We start from the raw sequence: 23,351 nt of genomic DNA, 5'->3' as shown, positions 1-23,351 counted from the left end.
CTGGATGACCATTTCTTCTTGTAAACCTAGCGACCGTGACTCTCTACATGAGGAACATAAAAGGAACAGAATGTTTTGAATGATAGCCAAACCTATCAATCAATACGTAGCTAGATAAATAAATGCACACATGCGCGTGCATGCATACAGACAGACTCAATGCATAGAGTAATGTTAGCTAGCTTACTTAGCTAGCTAGCGACTATAAAGTAGGCTAATTTGATGATACATGATAATAACACACAGGAGTCATGAATATACAAATATGTTGAAAAATATCAATTTGATGACATCAGATTTCTTCTGAGATTAAAAAATGTAGATATTTAGATGTATCAGGCACTGCTTTGTAAAATAATCTTCCTGATTGGTGACACTTCTGGCATAGTGTGTGTGACCAAATATATTCCTGACAGTCACAACTGATAAGAATCACAGGTTTCCATGAGATTCTATAGGAAATGCATGCGGATCATTTTTTACCCACTTATGGAAGCTTAGGGTAGTAACGCAAATATCATAATTTCTTAAGAAGTATAAAAAGTAACTTGAAATTTTTAATGGAATGATATCAAAAACATGTTTTTTGAAGAATACCTGAAATATGAAGTAACAGCTTTCCGTTGTTTTTCATGGTCATTTTTCACCCACTTATACATCTAAGGGTTAAAGGCAGTCTTTTTAAAGGGGTCGGGCTGACGTCACTTAGTAGGACATTATGTAAGTCAATCACTTACAGTATAACTTGTCTTTCATTCCCTATTTTTCCTGCCAGTTAACTTATTGAGTCATTCAGTTGAATATTAACAGGGTCTAAAAGAACTTTGGCCATTAGTGCTTATTCTCGACCACTTATTTGAATGTTACTGATTAAACACGTGGAGCATTTCTCTGTAAAAGGATGGACAATAATGAGTAATGTAAGGACCTAATCTATTATGAATTTTCAAATCTTTTTCATCATGTAAGGTGCACTCTTTGGTAAACAGTGACCACTTGTCATCTGTTAACTTCTGCTGCTCCTCGTCTGAAGCAAACTGTGAAGCAGCATGGGTAACTGGCAACCACTGACCACAACATGACACGTTAAAGCAGGTGGCACTTGTTAGATATTTGTTAGATATTTTCACTGGGTTTGAGGTAGATCATGTTGCCAGGGACCAGAAGTTAATGTTTTGTAAGTGAATGGCAGCAGGTTAAAGAGGAAGGGTGCAAGGTTTAGTGTACTGAAATAAAAGGTATTTTTAACTGAACAAACTGCTCTATGGAAATCATATAATAGAGATGACTGTTTGCACCTTGCAATGAAATCAGGAAATCACAGTACAGAACATTCCACTGAAATTTATTAGGTTTTCCATTTATAAAACAATGAAGGACCACTGCTGGATTAGTACAATTCTGTGCTCATTTTTTTTCACTCGGTTCAACTTATCTGAAAATCTCTCAGTGAACAAAGGATAAAGAGTATGAGTCCTGGCCTACATCGATACCTGTCTACGTCTGCTGTTTGTCCGTGTCATTTTTCAAGTGCTATATAAACTAAGGGACACGCATTGGGCTGGGTTTTGCAAATAGTGGAAAAGGTGTGGCCGTGGCTGTTGATTACTTTGAGGAACGGGGTAAACGTCAGTCAGAGAGAGGAGCAAGTGAGCGGAGAGGCAGACGAAATCAGAGCGCTGAAGGAATTTGTTGAAATTTCAAGGTAGGTGGACGTCTAGTGGGAAAAGCTGAATATGTGAGGGCAAATAACATAATAAAGATCATATGTGAGCAGTTTTGGGCAGGTATTTGTGCATTTTGAGATGCAGGACAGTTTTAATATTAGTTTATGGCTAGTTTGTTTGAAAAAAATGTTTATGATACATACATATAATATGCTTATTTATTTTGTGTTGATTTTTGAGATATAAATTTTCAATGAACAAGTTGCTCAATCCAATTTAGTTTTATGTTTCTTGGTTCAATTAATGCTATAGATTATATAGTGCTGTTCTGTCATGTAGGGTCTTTACCACAAGTACTTAATTTTTTTTAATAATGAAAAAGCTATACATAAAAGCTTAACAAAAACATAAAAGCTATACCCTTTCCAGGTTTGACAGAGTCCCTCTCTAGGCAGTGAGACCACTTTGACTATGATGAATAACCAGGTAAGCTCTATTTGACGCTGAAAAGACAATCTTCTTAAATATTAGGAGGAATTATTTTCATATGTTTCTCCTATTCTGTTTTAACAGTTTATTGTTGGTACAAAGTCTCAATTTGAAACTGCTGGTGATTTTTGTCAAGTGAAACAGAAGGATAATATGACTTTTTCTGTCAGTGATTGTTGCAACAAATTGCCTGTTTTTTTCTTTTCTTTTACTTACAGGTAACTAGTCCCAGCTACGACAACGCAGGTTTTCAGCACAATGAAAAAAGACCCCCAGCATTTGCCCCTCAGCAGCAAATTTACCCTTACCTACCTCAGCAGACCCCCAGCCATGTTATGGTCAACACCCACCAGACTTCACCTCCTGGAGCACCACATTCTATAAGACCGAACAAAAGTAAGGGAATATTTGTTTTATCATAGTTTTGATGACGTGATACTGCAGGGAATCCACTGGTGGGTGAACAATGACTTTCAGTCAGTCATAAAGCAAATATCTACTCAGATGAATAAAAACATGTACTGTGTTTTCACAGAATCGCCAACTTATCTCTACTTCCGCTTTTCTACTTCCTCACATTTAGAAGTGAAAAGGTGAATTTATAAACAGTAACACACAAGACTGCTGGGTTCAGAAACCTTACTCTAGTCTGACTTGGTATGACGAAGTGTTTAAGGCTCAAATAGTGAATGTTTGAAAGCATCTAATAGATATTGCTTGGTAATTTTATGACAACTGTGCTATTGTTTATTGATTAATTATCACCTGTGCTCAAAGTAGCTGCTTTTTGGAGAAAAGTAGGTCAGTGAATTTACCTCAAGAGACATATGCCGGAGTAAAACACGCAAAGACAAGGAAATGACTCCAAAGAAAACAAAGAAATGTCCCACTGTGACCATAAAAGAGATTTATCACTATATTTATAGCTCAATACACAGTGTGCTGTTTGGGCTATGCAAAAAATACAGATGGTTTTCAGCTAAAGAATAAAATACTGTTCATAAGCGCCACCTTTTATACAAAATATGTGAAATTTGTTATGTGTCTACTATTATTATTACTACTGTGAAAATGTCTTTCTCTAAAGTTTTAAATGCAGTTCACGAGCTTAACTCAGTCAACATTATGTCAATTGTAAGCTGTAGTTGTGGGGTTGAAATTGTTCATAAAAACAAAGCAGTGGTTTTATGTTCTTAGTACTGTGATCTAAGACTTTAGATGTACAATTTGCTTAGTTCTTTGTCATTGTAGCATCTGCTAAGCCTGTCATTTGCATGTGTGATACTACGTAGATTGTACAATTTGCATTCTATTTTTGCATAATCAGGTTGACCATATTTATTTTGCGTTACAGGACCAAAGAAAACCCACTGTAAATGCATCGCGTGTGTGTCTGCGTGTGTGATTCTTATCTTGGCAGTGGCCGCCCTCTTGCTCTGGTACTTCTGTAAGTTCATTTAAAGACCTTTGTAGATGCATCAAATTACTTTTTGTCCATAATCTATTTATGCGCTTGTTCGTGTGTTGTCTACAGCAGTATATGTGTGTGTTTGCAGTGTACTACCAGTGTGTGCTGGGAAAGTCATGTGGACCTGGTGGGGAGTGTCTGAGCCCCTCCCAGTGGTGTGATGGCATCAGGGACTGTTCCAATGCAGAGGATGAATCCCAGTGTTGTAAGACATTCAAATCAAGGCTCCAGTCTTACACGCGAACACACACATTGTTAGCCTTTGTCTTTGTTTGAATACTGCTCTCTGTACTTCACAGTTCACCTCCATGGGACCAACTCCATGCTGCAGAGCTACTCAGCAGACAGCCAGGCCTGGTTGCCTGTCTGTGCTGAGAACTGGGATGACAACTATGGGAGAGCTGCATGTGAGCTGATAGGCTACAGGAGGTGAGAAAACAAAGAAAGCATAAACAAATGTTAAATATTATTTAAAATTGATCTAAAAAGTCTAAACTTTTAAAAGCAAAATTTAATACTTGTTGGCAGATTCTTGGATTTTGTACAATTATAGCCATTGATAATAGCACCAAATACACTACCATCCAAAAGTTTGGACACACCTTCTCATTTAATGGTTTTCTTTATTTTTATGGCTATTTACATTGTAGAGTCTCACTGAAGATATCAAAACTATGAATGAACACAAATCAAATTATGCAGTAAAAAAAAAAAGTGTGAAATAAGGTCAAATAAGGTCAGTCAGTCCGGAAAATTGCAAGAGCTTTGAATGTATCCCCAAGTGCAGTCGCAAAAACCATCAAGCGCTACAGCAAAACTGGCTCACATGAGGACTGCCCCAGGAAAGGAAGACCAAGAGTCACCTCTGCTGCTGAGGAGAAGTTCATCTGATCTCTACATCAACTGTTCAGGGGAGACTGAACCAATCAGGCCTTTATGGTCAAATAGCTGCTAAGAAACCACTACTAAGGAAAAGCAACAAGCAGAAGAGATTTGTTTAGGCCAAGAAACACAACGAATGGACATTAGACCAGTGGAAATCTGTGCTTTGGTCTGATGAGTCCAAATTTGAGATCTTTGGTTCCACCCGCTGTGTCTTTGTACGATGCAGAAAAGGTGAATGGATGGTCTCTACATGCATGGTTTCCACTGTGAAGCATGGAGGAGGAGGTGTGATGGTGTGGGGGGTGCTTTGCTGGTGACACTGTTGGGGATTTATTCCAAATTGAAGTCACACTGAACCAGCATGTCTACCACAGCATCCTGCAGCAACATGACATCCCATCCTCTTTGCATTTAGTTGAACCATCATTTATTTTTCAACAGGACAATGACCCCAAAAACACCTCCAGGCTGTGGAAGGACTATTTGACCAAGAAGGAGAGTGATGGAGTGCTGCATCACATGACCTGGCTTCCACAGTTACCTGAGCTAAACCCAATCCAGATGTTTTGGGATGAGATGGACCACAGAGTGAAGGCAAAAGGGCCAACAAGTGCTCAGCATCTCTGGAAACTCCTTCAAGACTGTTGGAAAACCATTTCAGGTGACTACCTCATGAAGCTCATGGAGAGAATGCCAAGAGTGTGCAAAGCAGTAATCAAAGCAAAGAGTGGCTATTTTGAAGAATCTAAAATATAAAACATGTTTTGACTTATTTCATTCTTTGTTGTTTACTACATAATTCCACCTGTGTTCATTCATAGTTTTGATGCCTTCAGTGAGAATCTACAATGTAAATAGTCATGAAAATAAAGAAAAAACATTAAATGAGAAGGTGTGTCCAAACTTTTGACTGGTAGTGTACATACATACAGTGGTGCATGAAAATTTGTGAATCCTTTATATTTCTTTATTTTTTTGTAAATATGACCTGAAACATCTTCACAAAAATAAAAAAAATAATCCAAATGAACAAAATGGACAAACATATGCTAATATATTTAATGGGGAAAATGATTCAATATAAAATATCTGTGAGCAGCTAATATATGTAAAGGTTTGCTTCCAGTATTTGGTGTGACTTTCTTGTGCTACATAACTACAGCTAAGCATTTGCAGTAACTGCTGATCAGTCCTGCACATCAGTTTAAACTTAAACTTGATAATGTACACACCTTTTGTCTAAAAGTTTGGGAGTTTTAAAGACTTCAAGAATTTAAAAAAATTCTAACTGAAAAACATTTATGCTTGTAAAAGATCCACCGAATGTTGCTTTATGTATGTAGATTTTTGCAAATAATGGAATTACCAGGGATCATACTGGGAAGGACACGTGTTGTTAAATTCAAATTTAGCAACAATGTCCTTAGTGTCTGTTGCTACTACAGACTGGCTCTGGCTCACACTAATTTCCTCGTAGCACTTTCCTGTTATGAAAGAAAAGAGGAACATGAAAAGTTTTTACCATACAATGCTCAAACTGAACTTTGAAAAGACTAGCAGCATTGCAAAGCAGAAAGACTTTTGAGGAGAAGTTTGGGTAGATGAATGTCTAAACTGCAGAATCGATTCACAGAAGAAGAGTGCAAGAGTGATTGTTAGCTTTAACCAGAAGAATCCTTCAAGAGTAGCCTACTCCAGTTACAGCTGAGTACAGTATAGCGGTCTCACCTCACCATCACATGTGTTTCCCTGTGCTTCTCAGGTACGATTATGTGACCTACAGCCAAGTCAGTGCTGGTTCTTTGGCCTCTAAAGGATACATGAAGCTGAAGCCTGGAAGTAGCTCTATTTCACCAATACAGGACCAGTTCATTTACAGGTACCCACGTCACACACCCGTGGACAATACAGCAGTGATGAAATGTGTTGTCTGAAATATAAGCTTTTGTCATCCTTTCCTTTGCAGCTCATATTGCTCAGCCGAAGCTGTCAAACTTCAATGTATTGGTAAGCTCCTCTTTTAACTAGGACTGTGAAATTCTGGGATATGTGCAAAGTAGTTCTGACAGCTAAATTTAGGCAGCCACACTGTTCTTCTTCTTCTGCAAAAGGAGAGGCGAACGTTTTAGAGGACAGAACTTTGTCTAAAGTGACAGTTTTTCCTTCTCTGACTTCTGAAAAAAAGACTTATGTTAAGCTTCTCCATCCTCAGAATGTGGCAAGAGTTCAGCAGCTCCCAGCTCTCGTATCGTTGGTGGCACTGATGCTGTAAATGGAGCCTGGCCGTGGCAGGTCAGTCTCCAGATTAATGGCCAACATGTCTGTGGAGGCTCCATTATTAGCCCATACTGGATCCTGTCTGCTGCACACTGCTTCCAGGAGTGAGTCTCTACGCTTCATGTTCCTTCATCTGTTCAGTACAAACTCATTATTGAGTAACCTTCTAAACCCAAAAACCCACTGATGCGTTGAAAAGCATGCTTTTTTTTTAAAGCCCAAATTCCACAATTTCTCTGAGCAAGAAACTGTGAATTAAGAAAGACTGGTTGAACTTTTGACTTTCTGATAGTCCTTTAACACATCATGTGTGATGTTTACTTCCATCAGTTAGCAATAATCAAAATTTGCCTAAAATTGCTCATTTCATTGAAATTACTGTACTCTGCATGTTTCATTGAAAAAACTACCAAAAAATAACTGTGTGCACAAAAACACAAAACTTATTAAAACGGAAAATAAAACATACTTCATTAATAAAATAATTGCAGCATTACTCAGAAACAGTGTACTGAGTAGCAAGTTGTTCAAAGATACATTTACTATGGTGGAACATCTTTCTAGCCATGGTTGTGCTGTTTCCATGGAGGTGCAGGACTTTATATTGCAGTGAAAATTTAGCACCAAGTCAGTAAAAATGTGACAAAAGCAAAGTTCAGAGTTCAGGTTGTTTCGGATACTTCCCTGATTATGTGTACTGATTACTGTATTATCAAAAAATCATGAACATAGTGTATCTCAGTGCAATGCAGTACTTGTGTGCGTCACATTTACAGCCTGACAATACTGACATGCACTTCTAGACGATTATCAGTTCTCTGTAATTGCACTTTGCTGCCGCAGTGATTCATGCAGTTTATAGGTAGAAAGGCTACTGTGTTACTGAAAGCAGCAGTCAAGTCTGCATGAGTTTGTTCCATAAATGTCCATGTGTGCTGTGGAATTCCCAGCGAGTAGAAGGACTTCTTGGACTAGGTGGTTAGCACTGTCGTTTTGCAGCTAGAAGATCCCTGGTTCGCATCCCGGCCTGGGATCTTTCTGCATGGAGTTTGCATGTTCTCCCTGTGCATGCATGGGTTTTCTCCAGGTACTCCAGCTTCCTCCCACAGTCCAAAAACATCCACCCATCCATTATCTATACATCGCTTAATCCCCATTAGGGTCGCAGGGAGCTGGAGTCTACCCCAGCTGACTTAGAGTGAAGGCAGGGGACACCCTGGACAGGTCACCAGTCTATTACAGGGCTACACATAGAAACAAACAATCATATTCACATTCACACCTATGGACAGTTCAAGATAAGACAAGATAATCCTTTATTACTCCCCATGTTTAGAGTTACCAATTAACCTCAGCATGTTTTTGGACTGTGGGAGGAAGCCAGAATACCCAGAGAAAACCCATGCATGCACAGGGAGAACATGGAAACTCCATGCAGAAAGATCCAGGGAAGGAGGGGATACGAACCAGAGATCTTCTAGCTAAAAGGCAAAAGTGCGAACCACCAGGCCACTGTTCTAATTTGTCTGTAGGTGTGAATGTGAGTGTGCTTGTTTGTTTCTCTGTGTAGCCCTGTGATAGACTGGTGACCTGTCCAGGGTGTGTAGATAATGGATGGATGGATGGATTTTTTATTTGTTTACAGTTTTTCAACTGATACTAAAGAAAATAATCATGTGTCATCTTTTAGTCTGTTTCACTTTTTTCTGTTTTCCTTGGCAGGTACTCCAGTCCTAGTATGTGGAGAGTACATTCTGGTGATGTTAAGTTGTCTCAGATGTTTTTTGGTGGCAACTCCGTTCACCGAATCATCAACCATGAACATTTTAACACAGAAACCAATGACAATGACATCGCTCTCCTAAAGCTCAATTCACCACTGAGTTTTACAAGTAAGTCCTTGCCAGTTAAATTCATATTTCAATAACTGGATGACGTTCATGTGAGCTGTGATTTCATATCATAGTAATGATAGTAGTTAAATTCAGACATGTTTGTGTCTCAGGTAGAGTGAAACCAGTGTGTCTCCCCAACTTTGGTATGGCGTTCTCAGCAGGAAGTCCAGCATGGATCACAGGATGGGGAACTGTAAGATCCGGTGGTGAGCCAAAACTCTGAGTGAATATGTCCAACTTTCCATGTACAGTTGCAAAGGACAAAATACTATATACTGTGGAAAACCTGCAAATTCTTTCTTTCAGATTTCTCATCAGATCATTTCTTTAGATGTTTTAGGGGTTAGCTACTTTTTAAGGTTTCAAGTACAAGTAAGAGAACAGTACTTTTCACTCTCGATTGAGTTAACCATGCGTGTGCAATTATGAATTTCTCTCAGGGCCATCACCTGACACACTAAATCAAGCAGAGGTGACCATTTACAGCAGAGAGACCTGTAATGCACCTCAGGTGTTAGATGGGATGCTCACTCAGTCCATGATCTGTGCAGGCAAACTGGAGGGAGGAGTGGACAGCTGCCAGGTTAGTCTGACTGCCTTCTCTCTGTCACTAACTCATGTATGAACACAAACATGGACACACTAACCTGGGACACTTGTTTGTCTTGTGTGCTGCAGGGTGACAGCGGAGGGCCCCTGGTAGTTAAAGTAGGAAATGTTTGGTGGCTGGCAGGGGACACTAGCTGGGGGATTGGATGTGCTTGGAGAAACAGGCCAGGGGTCTACGGCAATGTAACCTACTTTATCAACTGGATATATGAACAAATGCAGGTACAGTATGGCATGCATTAGAGTATTCCTCCAATATGCTTCAAAAGGGAAATCTGACAATTTAGTTCATTAACATCTAATTGAATCATTACTATTAAAATTGCCATATTTAAATGTCTCATTTTGTTGGAGCAAAAGAAAAAATACCCCAAAAAAGTTGAGTTTACAGGGATATATCCACAAATTCTTTTGGTAAATGTACAGTGGAAAAAAACAGGAGTAATCAATTAGTCACATGCTTGTTTAGTGTTTTCTGTGTAACCAAGACTTAGATTATATGACCCAGAATTATGAAATAAAATAGAGGCAGCACAGAGCTCCTGAATGACTGCTAATATCTGTTTTTATATCATGTGAAACTATCTGATCCAACATAAAACATAAAAACATGTTTTACTTTGTAAGAAAACTGCACATTGAGTATCAAATAAGCATTATGATGCCATAGAAATGTGCCATTTTTGAAACAAATAATTGACTAAATAGCATGCAACCTGTTTGTCACAAAGCTGCAGCGGGAAAGCCTTAGTTAAAGCTCGTCCTGCTTCTTGTATGTCAAACCATCAATTTTAGTGAGTTATGGCATTGCATATTTACTACAACAGCTATTGTTAAGCATTCTTATCATAATTGGGAAAACAGCACCAAATTCTTTATGCTGTGTGGTTTTTGCTATGTCTGGTGGGAGCAGCTATAAAAATGTCTGGTGTGTCAATATGCACATGGCCAAATAAAAGATTCTTAAACAAATTAGCGCAGGTTAAAGCTAACAAAGCTAGCTTAGAAGAGAATCAATAACTGCTACCACCGTAGCCTCTGAAATTCATATGAATATATTTACCTCACTTGCTTAAATAAAACAGAAAAGCACAACAAGACCCCGTTTTGTTTGTAGATACTGTGCTTTAATATGTGCAATCTAGCCATGACTGCTGTATTTAATTTTGTATTTTTGTTTAGGTTTTGTCAGTTTGTGACAATAATTTACAAGAAAAGCACTCAGAGAGGCTGTTCAGTTGTTGTATCATTTCCGACGGATGAAATCTTGCGCTGAGCACAGGCTTGTGTTATGCATGTGTACGTTATGTACAGATACCAAATCGCGTGACCTAAATATGTAGCGGGCAGCAGGAATTGATGTGACTTGGAAACACCCCCACAGTTTAATCAGTTGTTCCTTGTATCATTTCCAACGGATAAGTCCTGATAAGTACGCAGCGGTCAATTTGTATTAGGATCGCAATCATGTGATCGTCAGCAGGCAGCTGACCTAGAGTTCGCTTGTTGTCATAGTTACAGCCGCTATCTTGCAATGATACAGAAATCTTTAACAAGTCGGTGGATACAGACTATAAGCCACATCACTGCCAGAATCGAATCAGTTGGTCCTTGTGTCATTTCTGACCTTCCCTGAAAATTTCATCCAAATCTGTTATCCCGTTTTTGAGTAATGTTGCTAACAGACAGACAGACGTACGCTGATCGTCACATAACGTCAATGATCAGCTTTTATCTGTTACACATTCTGGCAAGGAGCCTTGATACAAACAGAAAGTCTATCTTCAAGCCAGAAATGTAATTCTTTCTCTTCTTTACCATCCACAGCACGAGTGACGGAGACGGCGGTGTTCTTATCTGATCACACAATTTGCACTTTGAATCTGAAGCTTCAAGGCAACTTACTAATCAGGAAGATTTTTTTACTGTACCAAAAGGAAAAACTAATTAATGTCATTATTTTTTTATACTTGAATTTCAAAATGTATTTAATGTATGTATTGGAAGAAAATCAATCATTCTATTTGTTCAAATAAAGCTAATTGTATTTAAACAGAGAGTTGAGTTGTGACATTTTGTGCAGCAATAGTAGGGGCTGACGTTTGCCTTTCATTGTGTTCTCCTGTCCAGTCCATGACGAACAGTGAATCCTGCCAGTCAGGGTGGGACACCAGAGTCACAGCACACATCCACAGCTCGCTCTGTGAATAGGTTAAAGCCTCATTAATTCCTGTATCCGCCTGCCGACTCTCACTGCTTAAAGGCGAATGGCAAAGTCAGAGCACAGACATCAAATATTGACTGTCACATGATACATGATTGTTACACCAATTCATTCTCTATTCAGTATCTATGTAAAACACCAGTGGGAAATCAGAAGCAGCCACCGCCAGTGTTTTATCGGGATGTTTCTTTTTTTTACAGCTTAAATGACACAAATTATCAGCACGCTGGAATTGCACGTAACCACCACAACAATAATATGTAGGTTACTGGCAGTGGCAATAAACTGTGAACTTTAAGAGCCCGAGCACACAAGGAAGGAGTTATCTACTGATAGTGATACTGACGCGTGACACTTCTGAGAAAGGTGTGTCTTTCCCAACACTGCTCCATTTTCTTAAACTATTTCCTCAATCTGAAAACAAGTGTGTTTCCATCACCTGTATTTTCCTGTTGTGGTGTTTGTAAGGTTATAGCATATCAGACTCACCAGAATGGCAGCTGAACAGTCTACTCAAACATTGAAACTTGCCCCTGGTTTAAGTTGAAGAAGACACTTGTGCTAGTAAAGGTCTAAACATAACTTACTTAACGTAGTGATCTGCATAAATAAAATACACTACAACAGAAACGAGTAAAATGACTTTTCCTTGTTGACAGATTTTTTTTGATGGTGTTTCGAATATCCATGCCACCATGACATCTGGGCTTCAAAATGTTTGAAAAATCAACCTTCTCTTTTGCAATTTTCTGCTACATATTCATCACTAATAGGTAATGAACTATCAAAGGCTTGATTGTCTCAGCTTACACATCAATGGTAACATTTTATTTCCATTTATTTGCTGTTTGCTAACCCTACTCTAATCACAGTAACAGGGTTGCTAATCCATGCTAATGTTAGCTTTTTCTCAGCAGTAGAAGCTAGATATTGTTACTGCTGACCAAGAGGACCAACTCTGATGGAAAAAAATAAATAAAAAAGTAAAAAGAATTTGTCTTATCCTGATAATATGCATAACATGGTTGCATGAGGTGGAATGAGACATTCAATCAAGGCTGACTGTCATGAAAATATGAAAAAGAAAAGAGAGGACATAGCTTTGCTCTACTCATTCTTTTGGAAAACTGATGTTAATGCGATTCACTGTTTTCTTCTACCAGCTGAAAAGGTTATGCTAACAGGGCTGTTGTGGGACACACGTTCCAAGCATAATAATTATTTTTCAAAATATTATGTTGACTAAAAAAAAAAAAAAAAAAAAATCCTACAATTACAAGCGGCATCAATGAAAAAAATAATATGAAAAAAAGGAGATTTAAATTTTACTTTCACTTTCTTTGAGATTTAATTTGGTCATCTGGGAGGTGGGACGAGAGAAAAATGGCATTTTAGGGGGATACTCCTGACTTATGTTTGGTATTTTTAGAAACATTTTCAAGCATTCGTTTCTCCTAGTTTTTATTTTTAGATTCGGTCTCAGGACAAGTAAGTTTACACAGCAACTGCATGGTTTAGCATTTTGTACACGAAATATTAGAAATCCTTGTATGAGAACAACAAAAAGCACACACAAGCACAGAAGCTGGGTTTCATCCTTCGGTACTTTGAAGAGGTTACCCTCCACTCTGCTGTCAGGATCCCAAATGTACGTTCCATACACAGGGCATCAACATTAACAGGGCTGTTCTTATAATACATGTGTCATTAACAGAATCCCTATATCCACTAATATGTTCATAAAGTTCCCAGAGGAGTCATAGAGGGTTTTAAGTTACGTAGACTGAAATGACCTGTAGTTAAAGTTATCTGCCTGGTTATGTTCAGTTAGCCTGATCCTTATTTGACAGCCACCTATGGACTCTAGAGACCTTTTTATGTTGTGCAAGTCAGCCATATCCTCTGCCAAAGCCTTCAAGGCTATTTCCATAACAGGAAAAATATAACTCTTGCGAATTTCCCTGGTAGTTCTGTGCACCACCCTAAATGCCCTAGATCTGGTTTACATAAGAGACCTGTACAGTCACACTGTCGGTCACGCTGCATTTCAGCCAATAAACACAAACAAGAGTCACAGGATGATCACTGACCATAATTTGTCCACATGCAGAATATTTAGCAGACCTTAAAATGCTGCTGTCGACATTCTAAAGTTGACCTTCAGTTCCTGCTGCACGTCCACATAGTATATGTTCTCAAGACTGGGATATCCATATTTTCCCTTGTATAATGTCTCCAAATGAATAAAGAAACACAAGATCGAGTAATGAAGTGCTGTAGCCAAGGTCATATGCTGTTTCAGAGTTTAGAGTTAGTGAACCAACATACACTACCGTTCAAAAGTTTGGGGTCACTTAGAAATGTCCTTAATTTTCAAAGAAAAGCTTTTCTTTTTTTTCAATGAAGATAACATTAAATGAATCAGAAATACAGTGTAGACATTGTTAATGTGGTAAATGACTATTCTAGATGGAAACAGCTGATTTTTGATGGAATATCTCCATAGGGGTACAGAGGAACATTTCCAGCAACCATCACTCCTGTGTTCTAATGCTACATTGTGTTAGTTAATGGTGTTGAAAGGCTAATTGATGATTAGAAAACCCTTGTGCAATTATGTTAGCACATGAATAAAAGTGTGAGTTTTCATGGAAAACATGAGATTGCCTGGGTGACTTTTGAACGGTAGTATAAGTCTGGTGTAATAATGTGATTTACAGCATACTTATCAATTGCCAAGGATGTACTCAGGTTTTCCATATCAGTTGAAAAAAGCTGGAAATGATGGCAGATATACACTGAGAGCTGATTGAAGGGGAGTGGAACCAAAAGGTTGTTCTGGATTTATGTCTGGGATGTTTCCACAGTCACCACTTATTCTTTTACTATAATCAACTGATAAACAAAAAAAATTCTGTTGGATTATTTTGCTTAAAGCAGTCACAGTAAATATTAGCAACGATGCCAGACCTAAATGTTTTGGAATGGCAACAGTTAATCCTGTAATATTGACTCTATTTCAGATTTATATAATAGGAAACTATCTTCATATTTACTGATTAATGTGTTACACGGATTCAAGTTATGCAGTGTTTTCAAATTAACCCGTTTTACTGGTGATATTGGTTTCAAATAATTCCAAGTGAAGACTAGGAAATTTTGTTGACTAGCAGTGAAAAGCCTTTTAGGGGACAGCTTTGCCCTGATGGATTTTCAGATTGTTCACTGTCAGTCGTAGATATGTGCTTTTGATATGACTTTGGGGATCTAATTAAATATATTGCAACAAAGAAACTTCTCCAGTGTAAATGAGATTAACAGTGATGCATTTTAAGACATTCCTTTTCGTTGTTTTGTTCATTTTACTTGAGAAAACCTGTTGGATGAAGACATATTGACATTTCTCACCCATATACTTTTTCTTCTACCTGCAACTTTAGAAATGCAACATACAGGGTTAAATGGCCTATAAAGCACACAGGGTTGTTCAAAAAGAATGAACCAATTTCATTATGCAATATTTTAATAAGGAAAGGCAATAGAAAACTCCAGCCAAGTCACAAACATTCTACTCTCAGTCAACTTTTATTTGATGTTTAAAGTCATCGAATGACATCGAATAACAGCAATCAACTCAGTAGATCGGAATATGCTGATACGCCTCTGGGAGGAATTCTCTTATCACGCTGATGTTGCCCATGCTGCAGGTGGTGGCCACATTAAACACTTGTAAGACAGGAAATAAAAGTTAATTGTGAGTAGAATAGTTGTGACTTGGCTGGTTTTCTGTTGCTTTTCCTTATTAAAATATTGCATAATGAAACTGGCTTATTCTTGCTGAATAAGCCTGTATACGTGCTTGTCAGCATTGAACACCCAGGTGTATGAAAGAGATTTTGTTCTTACTTGTCTGAAGAGACCAAGCTGAAACTATTTGAAATTTAAAACACCCTGTGACCTGTAGCCAGGTTTAATTGTAGAAAAATTAAAATAGCTCCAGATTTTAGAGCATGAAGCTTGTCTTTTATAAAAGCTTTTCTCAGTGAGTGGCTTGGTAGTAGAGGGCAGCACTTCTCACAGAAGATGTGTTAGTCTACTTTTAGAGGGATTTAAATATGCTTTTACTCTAAGTGGAATATGGTGTTTCTCATTCTGTATGTATACTTTTATATTTTTTCCCAAAAGGGTGCAGCAGACAGAAATACATGACAGCCCTGTTCACTGCACTGTATGAGTGACCGCAGGAATCATCTAAGACATTACATTTGAAACTCCTTTTAAAATGATCCAGTCATCCAGGGTCATTTTCATGCATAGGACACTGGTGAACCAACACACATGTACCATTAGAACACAAGAGTGATGGTTGCTGGAAATGGACTTCTGTACCCATATGTAGATATTCCATTAAAAATCAACCGTTTCCAGCTAGAATACTCATTTACCACATTAGGAATGTCTTCATTTTGCTTCTGATTAATTTTATGCTATCTTCATTGAAAAAACTGCTTTTTTTTTTTTTTTTTTTTTTTTAAGGACATTTCTAAGTGACCCCAAATTTTGGAACTGTAGTGTATATATAAACAATAGCAAGAACAATATAAACCACAAAAGAACATTTTAACAATACAGAGATAAACTAAAATAAATAAACAAGTATAAAATGTATATATGAAAATGAAAAATAATATGTAATAATATATTGTTGGGATGTGTACGTTTAAATTATTCTGATCCATATCGTATCTTAGAACTGCTACCAGTGATTGTTTCTTTGATTAAGACGAGCTACCCCTGGTTAACTTACATAAAATAAATTAATATAACAACTTGCCAGTCTTTTGAACGGCTCTTTGAAAGAAGTTAGCTCCATGAAGATCCGGCCCCTTCAAAGAGCCATAAATCCCATCTCTACAGTATTCACATTGGAGGACAGCGTCTCCGGTCTGTAATTCCGGCAAACGACCAGCAGGTGTCGCGATGTGAACACGTGAAGCCACGAGCTCAGAGACAGGTGAGAGCGCGCGACACTATGAAACAAGGCTGCGCGCGGAAGAGAGCGGCAGGATGTTGTCGGTTTATAACAGGATGTCCAGTTGGAGGTGAGCTGGTTACAGTAAAAAACGTTTGTTACCTGTTTTCATTACCGTTCGTGTGTGTGTGTGTGTGTGTCTGTAGGTGTGTGTGTATTGACTACCTTTTTTTAATATAAAAATGTTAGCAAGCTCGTGAGCAAACTGGTCCTGTTCTCACGGCAGACATTTTGACTGAGAAAAAAACGTGCAGGTGTTATAATAACATGAAGAATAGTTCAGTTCAGGTAAGTGTTGCTTGAAGTTACCATATGTCAGTGAGCCACCGTTAAACCGCGGGAAAAGGTTTACAGCTGTAGTAAGCAGTTCAGATGTTTCAAGAACCGAAAAGAAAAGTCCAATTGCTTTTCACTGAAGGTGTGATTACCACGGCCCGTATGGTGGAGAATGTACATACATATGTCAGTATTTAATGATTTTATGAAGTGTAATATATTTTTGTCAGTTTTTTTTTTTTGTGGTTCAGTTTTCATTTAACATGGTTGATTAGACTTCTGCACTGGTAAAACTGGGGAATTACTCGAGGTCCACAGTGTAAACATACATGTACCCATATGTCTGTGCAGATCATCAGTCATCCAGGTCATGGTAATCATAGAAGCTTTTGGAGAAATCAACTACTCTTCTGGACTTCTCACGTATCGTCCCCCACTCCCACACATCCCTAGAGTTGCTGAGCTGTTCCATGGTAGTCGGTGGTGGACTGGTAAAGATGCGACTGTTCAGGATTCCTCAACAGTTCTCAACTGGGATGAGGTCAGGGGAGTTTGGTGGCCATTCTTACACAGAAAGCCATCTAAATGCTCAGAACACCATTACTGAGTCATACAGGCAGTGTGAGTAATCTCACCATCTTGCATAAATACCAATTCCGAACATCTGTTAAACATTTACCATTCAGTCACAGGCCCAGATTTCTTCTTCCTGGCCAACACTGTAAGTAGTACCTTTTCTAGAATGTTGTTGATATAATATTGTGCAGTTACAGTGGTACATTGAGGCACAATGTGCAACTCTGAGAGACCCGAAGCAGACATAGCCCCCCAAACCATGGGAGCTACTATGGGCGCTGAATTTCACTTGCTCAGAAGATGAGACTTTTCTACAATCATCTGTATAAATATGGTTGTTTTGGCTGTTGGATGTCAGAAAGTAGAGAAGGCATTCATTAGAGAAAACCCAGTTCTCCCAGTCTTTTGGAATCAGAGTTATTGTACATCTTTGTGAAAGCTAGTCTCTTCTTCTTTTGCAGTTTGGTGAGTCACGGGGTACGTTGCATCTTGTAAGCTTTCAGCCACAATGTTTCTGTTAAATAACGATGCACAGTGCTCTTAGAAACATCTTCTCCAAGATTCATCAGCCTCTCACTGTGTCACTGGCATGACTGGTGTCTTTTACCTTTGGCCTTTCTCATCAGGTCCTTGCCTCTTGCAGTTAGGTCAGATGGACGTCCTGAGCAAGGCAAGTCTTTGAAGGATCCTTCTTTGTTGTACCTTTGCCACCACTTCTGCAAAGGGCTTGAGCTACCTGATGAGTTTTTCCTGCATTTTGAAGAGCAATGGCCTGGGCATGAATGTCAGACTCAAAGTAGCTTTTCCACTGTCACTCTTGGCCATGGTAACAACGCTTCCAAAATTTGGTTGTGAGTGTAATGCATTTTGGTCAAGCAAGAAATTTATATACTGGGACCTGACCAGACAAACAACCAAACAGTACCTGATTGACCAAACAATCAAACACGTTGTCTAGTGGGGAGAATGTGTTTATTGAAAATGGAGTTATAGTTATCCAAATACAGAATTAATTCAGAATAAGCAACTTTTGTTGCCTTTCATCGTGCTGTGCTGTACACGAGGCATGGATATTGAATTAGATTTTTGCCAATGTGATAAAAAAAGGCTCCTTAAATATTAGAACAAAAACAAGATTTTGAGAGACAATAAAATTCACTGAAGCAAAGAATTTAATCTCAAAAGTAAAAGTTATAATTTGCAATGAAATTATTTGCTAAGAGTTTAGGGTAGGAGGAAAGAAAACAGGTGTATGGATACTGATCCGCAAGATGATCAATGAGGGATATTTTGGATCCACTAGCAAGTGTCTCCAGAGACTGTGGGCTCCACTCGACAATGAGGCAACATCAAAAATAGCTACATGTAAAGGAGACACAACACATGCCATCACTTTATAGAGCAACTGAATGCAGGGACTGAGAGGCAGAGACAGGAGTTCTGTCTTTCTGTAGATCTGGACAGAGTTTTTTCTAAGTAATGACTGATTGTATGTGTGCACTATATTTTAACTGTAGCGTACACCTCAACTAACAAACACTGTTCTGACATTCAATAAAACACAAAAATGAACAGTGTGGTGTAGATCAGTTCTAATTAGAAGCAGATGTGTGCAAATATGGTATATTTTATAAAGAGACTGCGAGCTAGTAAGCACTGTTACCAATAGTAATCTCCAGAGTACAAGGAAAAAATGTTTAGTTTGTTAACGTTAATGTTTCTGTTAACTTTGTATGTGGTAAATTTTTACATTTTGACTGAAAGCACATGTTCACATGCTGTAATATAAGGTTATTGTCAGTTGTTTTCTTTAGGTAGTGTCAGTAAATTACCAGCAGGTGACAGTGTTCTGTGTAGACAGCATGCATGCGTTGAGAGAAACAGCCAAGTTTTCCAGGATCAAATCAAATGTCAACAATCTCTTCATAGGGAATGGATACAGAGAGCTTTACTTTTGTGGCCGTGCTACAGCTGACACAAACAGCATTTGTACACTTGGTCTACATACTTGGTGCTTTTGTTAACTTGAAATTTACCAGGCCCGTATGATTGGTGATTTACTGAGGTGGTAATAGAGTCAGAAACAACTCAGAGTTTAATTTTAATGAGGCAGCACATAGCGGGTTGTTAGTATTTTGATAGAATTTATCTTTAAAGTTGAACCAAAAATATACATCCCAGAATCACTTCTAATTTTTAGTGAAGAATCTCTTAGTTTGTGGTGCTTTGGTCAATAATAATAAAATTAGTGCTTGGATTTAACTGCGGTATTCACAGAATAATGGTTGTCTGATCTCATTCAGTACTCTGTTCCACCTGCATCACAAATACATCTTGTCACATATTATCAGTAGGAATATTGCAAAGATAAGACTTAGACATTGTTACATTTGTTTGTTGTTTCCTTATGATTTTTCTGTTTGTAGTATTTGTGTGCACATGCAGATTTACATAAATAGAATTTATTGAATCCACGGCTCTAATAAGTCATGTTTTAAAGAAATACATTTTATTATATACCTAAAAATTCAACAGAGAAAGGGGCTATTTCTTTATACCTTCAGTAGATATGGCAGGATTGTTCCTGTTTAAAGACATTTTTGGGGCCAGTGCCAAAGGAACATTGTCAGCGTCAAAATGAATGAATGAAATGAGAATTTAAAAAGAGCCGTTGAATGATCATAGTTTTTCTATCAAAAACTTTAACAGAAATCTATAGTAGGCAGTGTGTCACCAGCACATGATATCTCTTGTTATAAAAGACTAATATGTTGCATATAATAGTCTGAATGCCATGGTGAGAGGATCAACAGTGTCATTTATCAATACTACAAGCATAATTAAAATTGAAAATGTCTTTGTTACTTTGATGTAACGTTGTGATACATTTTTTGTTATGAATACTGTAAAAGCTGTTTTGAAGTAGAACAAAAAAACTTAAGATTAAATTCTCAAAATTAGTCTAATGTGAAGTATGTGTGTGTGATAGAGGATGGAAAATATGTCCTCCTGATACCCAGATAGCACCATCTGCTGGCAGAAAATTGCAATGGCTTACTTGTGAGAGCAGTGGGGCCTTCAGCGTTACTAATGCAGTTAATTTTATTTATTTATATGTTATTTTTTAATATTATTTTTAATATTTCTTCCATCTATTTAGTCTGTGATATCCTAGTCTTGTTTAAATGTAGGGCTTTTAATTGCATTTCATCAACAAAAAAGGTTTTATTTATTTTTACCACTGATAGATGATAGTGATAAATGCTAAATGATAAAGGCATTTTTTTTCTCGAGATGATGATTTTTGAGGCTTCAAACAGTGTCTAGGTCTCTATTCAGATTCGTTCTATATTTCTAGGAGCTTAAAAGAGATATAGTAAAGTGTTTTATTTCTTAATTATTTATTTTAATTCCCAAATGCTTTGAAAGGAAATAAATATTTCTTGTAAAAATGTGCTGAGAAAGGAAACACATAGCATGGAAACTGTTAATGGATACTATATTCACTGATTTCGTTGATCTTTTTCTTTTTCAAATGTCTCCTCTGCTTTTTGATCTCTCTCCATCAGCTTGGCTGTCTAATCACTGCTCGCGGAGGTTGGCTCACTAGTTGGCAGATGCTCAATCCCAGAGCCTGCATCTGCTACCTGTTTGTACCAATTATCAGGCCCGTGATACTGCACTGACACCTCTTCAATGGGTTAACAGATGCCACAATTAGCCACTCATTTGAATAGCTGCCTGCTTAGCGTGAGGACCCTTGTTGCATCATCTCCAACTGTGGGGACCGCCTTTCATCTATTTGCCTTTTTTCTTGTTGCCTCTCAAATGAGGCGTGGGAAGGCCAGGGAACCCCGGTGTGTTGAGCAAACAGTCTTTTCAGTAGATCCCTAAATTAGCTCTTCAGACTCACTGTTGCAGCTGAGGGGTAGACTTTGCATGGCAAAATGTACTACATACATTTGAAATGAGGGGGCGCTCTTTCATGTAGCCAATTTGGAGCTACTTCCGGCTTGTTGCGCTTCTGTTATTGAGAACAGGTTCTGTATTGTAAGAAGCCACTGTCCAGCCTGTGTGTTCCAGGAAACTTCAGGCGCAGTTGATCATCTGTAACATGGTTTATTGTTGTTATTATTCTATAATTTTCGCCTTTTTGTCTTAAATTTTGTTTTGCAGCATGACACAGATCCTTGATGATTTAAGATACAGGAAGGTTGTTCATTGGTTGCAGTTATCAGGGTCTCAGAAGGCCTGAGGTGACAAAATTTACATGAATTTAATAAATGATAAGTGTCAGGGGTTGTCCAGTAAGGATGCAACACTTACGATGACACGTTTTTAAAACTATGGACCAATGATGTGAGGGCAATGAAACAAAAACATAAGGAGATTTTTACTCATTTGTCTGGCATGCCACCTCTGCAATTAGCCTATTTTATGTGGACACTTCAGTGAATTAACCACCACCATATGGTTTTTATATTGCCAGATTCTAGTCTAACTTACACAGGTATTGCTATCATCATTTTATGGTGAGAAACATGTAAAAACATAACAATTTTAAGTTACTGTAGCTATTTTGAGTTGTTTTTTTGTTTTTTTTACAGTGAAGCACTTTGGTCACCATTTGGGCTGTTGTAAAGGGTTATATAAATAAACTGTGATTGATTTGAAACTTTGAACTTTGAATTTCATAATATGTTTTTTTTTTTTTTTTTTTTTACCATTCATACAATGGCTAATAACGAAAATCTGCAAGTATTATCATAAAGGATCTGGATAACCTAGACTACTAAAAAATAGATACAACATGGATGGCTAGCCTTTCTAATGACCAAGCTAACAGCAAAAAAAAAAAAAAAACAAAACTAGCAAAAAATAACTTAGGGCTTGTAGGATATCTGAATACTCTGAATAATTTTTTGTGTCTGATATGTTTTCTCGACCAAAAAAAGTTTAATTAGTTGTTTTAGAGAATTTCTATGGTCAGTCTCTGATTTAGAAAGATTAAATCTGCCAATATACAAAAAAATTTCATTCCAAAAATTGATGTCTCCTGCATCACTGAAAAGTGCCCCCATCACACTCGAAGTCCAGTCACTGGACCATCACCAACTTCTAAATTAGTTGTGATGTCACAAACTCTGTATGTGTTAAATTTAGATTTAAAATGAGGACAGGGAAACTTTCTCTCCTAATAATAATAATAATTATTATAATAATAATAATAATAATAATAAACTTTATTTGTAATGCACTTTTCATTTAATCAAAATCTCAAAATGCTACATTAAAGATATAAAAGGATAAAAACAAAACAAACAGGAAAAATAAAAATCTCAGAGGCACGTTTAATTAAAAGCTTTGTTAAAAAGAAAGATCTTTAGGCTTTCTTAAAAACATGTCTGTGGAGCTCTCAGGTGGCCAGATGTGAAGGGCAGCTGAGTGGAAGGTTCTATCTCCCGTGGTCCGGAGCTTGGCTCTGGGCAGGCAGAGGAGGTGACAGTTATTAATGTGGGGGTTTCTTTTGGACGATTGGTGGCAGAGGAGTTCTCTGAGGTATTCTGGGGCATTACTCTGAATGCACTGATGGGTGAGGAGAGCGATTTTGTACTGGATTCTGAATGAGATGGGGTGTCAGTGGAGTGAATGGAGGATGGGTGTGATGTGATCTTGCTTCTGCATTCTCATCAGGATCCTAGCAGCACTGTTCTGAATGTATTGGAGCTTTTGCAGGCTCTTGCTAGGGATCCCGATGGGGACTGTGTTGCAGTAGTCCAGTCTGGAAGAGACAAAGACGTAGATGAGTTTCTCTGCATCAGAAACGGTGAGGGTGAGGCGGAGTTTGGCAATAGTTTGGAGGTGGAAAAAAGAAGACTTCCACAGATGTTTGATGTGGTTGTTGTCTTCGTTATTAAATTTTATTAAGTATTATAATGAGTTTTATTTTTAC

At 37.9% G+C, this 23,351-nt stretch overlaps 1 protein-coding gene across 2 annotated transcripts; it reads left to right on the top strand.

Annotated features, from left to right (window-relative positions):
• The first annotated feature begins 1,531 nt into the window (after positions 1-1,531).
• tmprss2 (transmembrane serine protease 2) lies at positions 1,532-11,347 on the top strand. Of its 2 annotated transcripts, none has more exons than XM_023292789.3 (14): positions 1,532-1,705; positions 2,097-2,153; positions 2,375-2,552; positions 3,511-3,603; positions 3,713-3,829; positions 3,924-4,053; positions 6,272-6,388; positions 6,476-6,516; positions 6,722-6,890; positions 8,509-8,678; positions 8,792-8,887; positions 9,122-9,264; positions 9,360-9,512; positions 11,118-11,347. In XM_023292789.3, the coding sequence occupies exons 2-14, from the start codon at positions 2,139-2,141 to the stop codon at positions 11,124-11,126; spliced, it is 1,431 nt and encodes a 476-aa protein (XP_023148557.2). In that variant the 5' UTR covers positions 1,532-1,705; positions 2,097-2,138; the 3' UTR covers positions 11,127-11,347. The 2 variants fall into 2 exon arrangements, with proteins under 2 accessions (XP_023148557.2, XP_054872927.1); XM_055016952.1 differs by having other exon boundaries at positions 1,535-1,705; positions 2,097-2,158; positions 2,380-2,552.
• The last annotated feature ends 12,004 nt before the right edge of the window (positions 11,348-23,351 follow it).

The sequence above is a fragment of the Amphiprion ocellaris genome, chromosome 14 (genome assembly GCF_022539595.1).
Source record: "Amphiprion ocellaris isolate individual 3 ecotype Okinawa chromosome 14, ASM2253959v1, whole genome shotgun sequence".
In the NCBI taxonomy this organism is placed as follows: domain Eukaryota; kingdom Metazoa; phylum Chordata; class Actinopteri; family Pomacentridae; genus Amphiprion; species Amphiprion ocellaris.
Note: the sequence above shows the minus strand (reverse complement) of the source record. Positions and strands in the feature narration are given on the sequence as shown.

Coding starts and splice junctions, on each gene's coding strand:
- tmprss2 (XM_023292789.3), top strand. Junction 3,830..3,923: donor AGAGGATGAATCCCAGTGTT/GTAAGACATTCA, acceptor TGTACTTCACAG/TTCACCTCCATGGGACCAAC. Junction 8,888..9,121: donor GGGAACTGTAAGATCCGGTG/GTGAGCCAAAAC, acceptor AATTTCTCTCAG/GGCCATCACCTGACACACTA.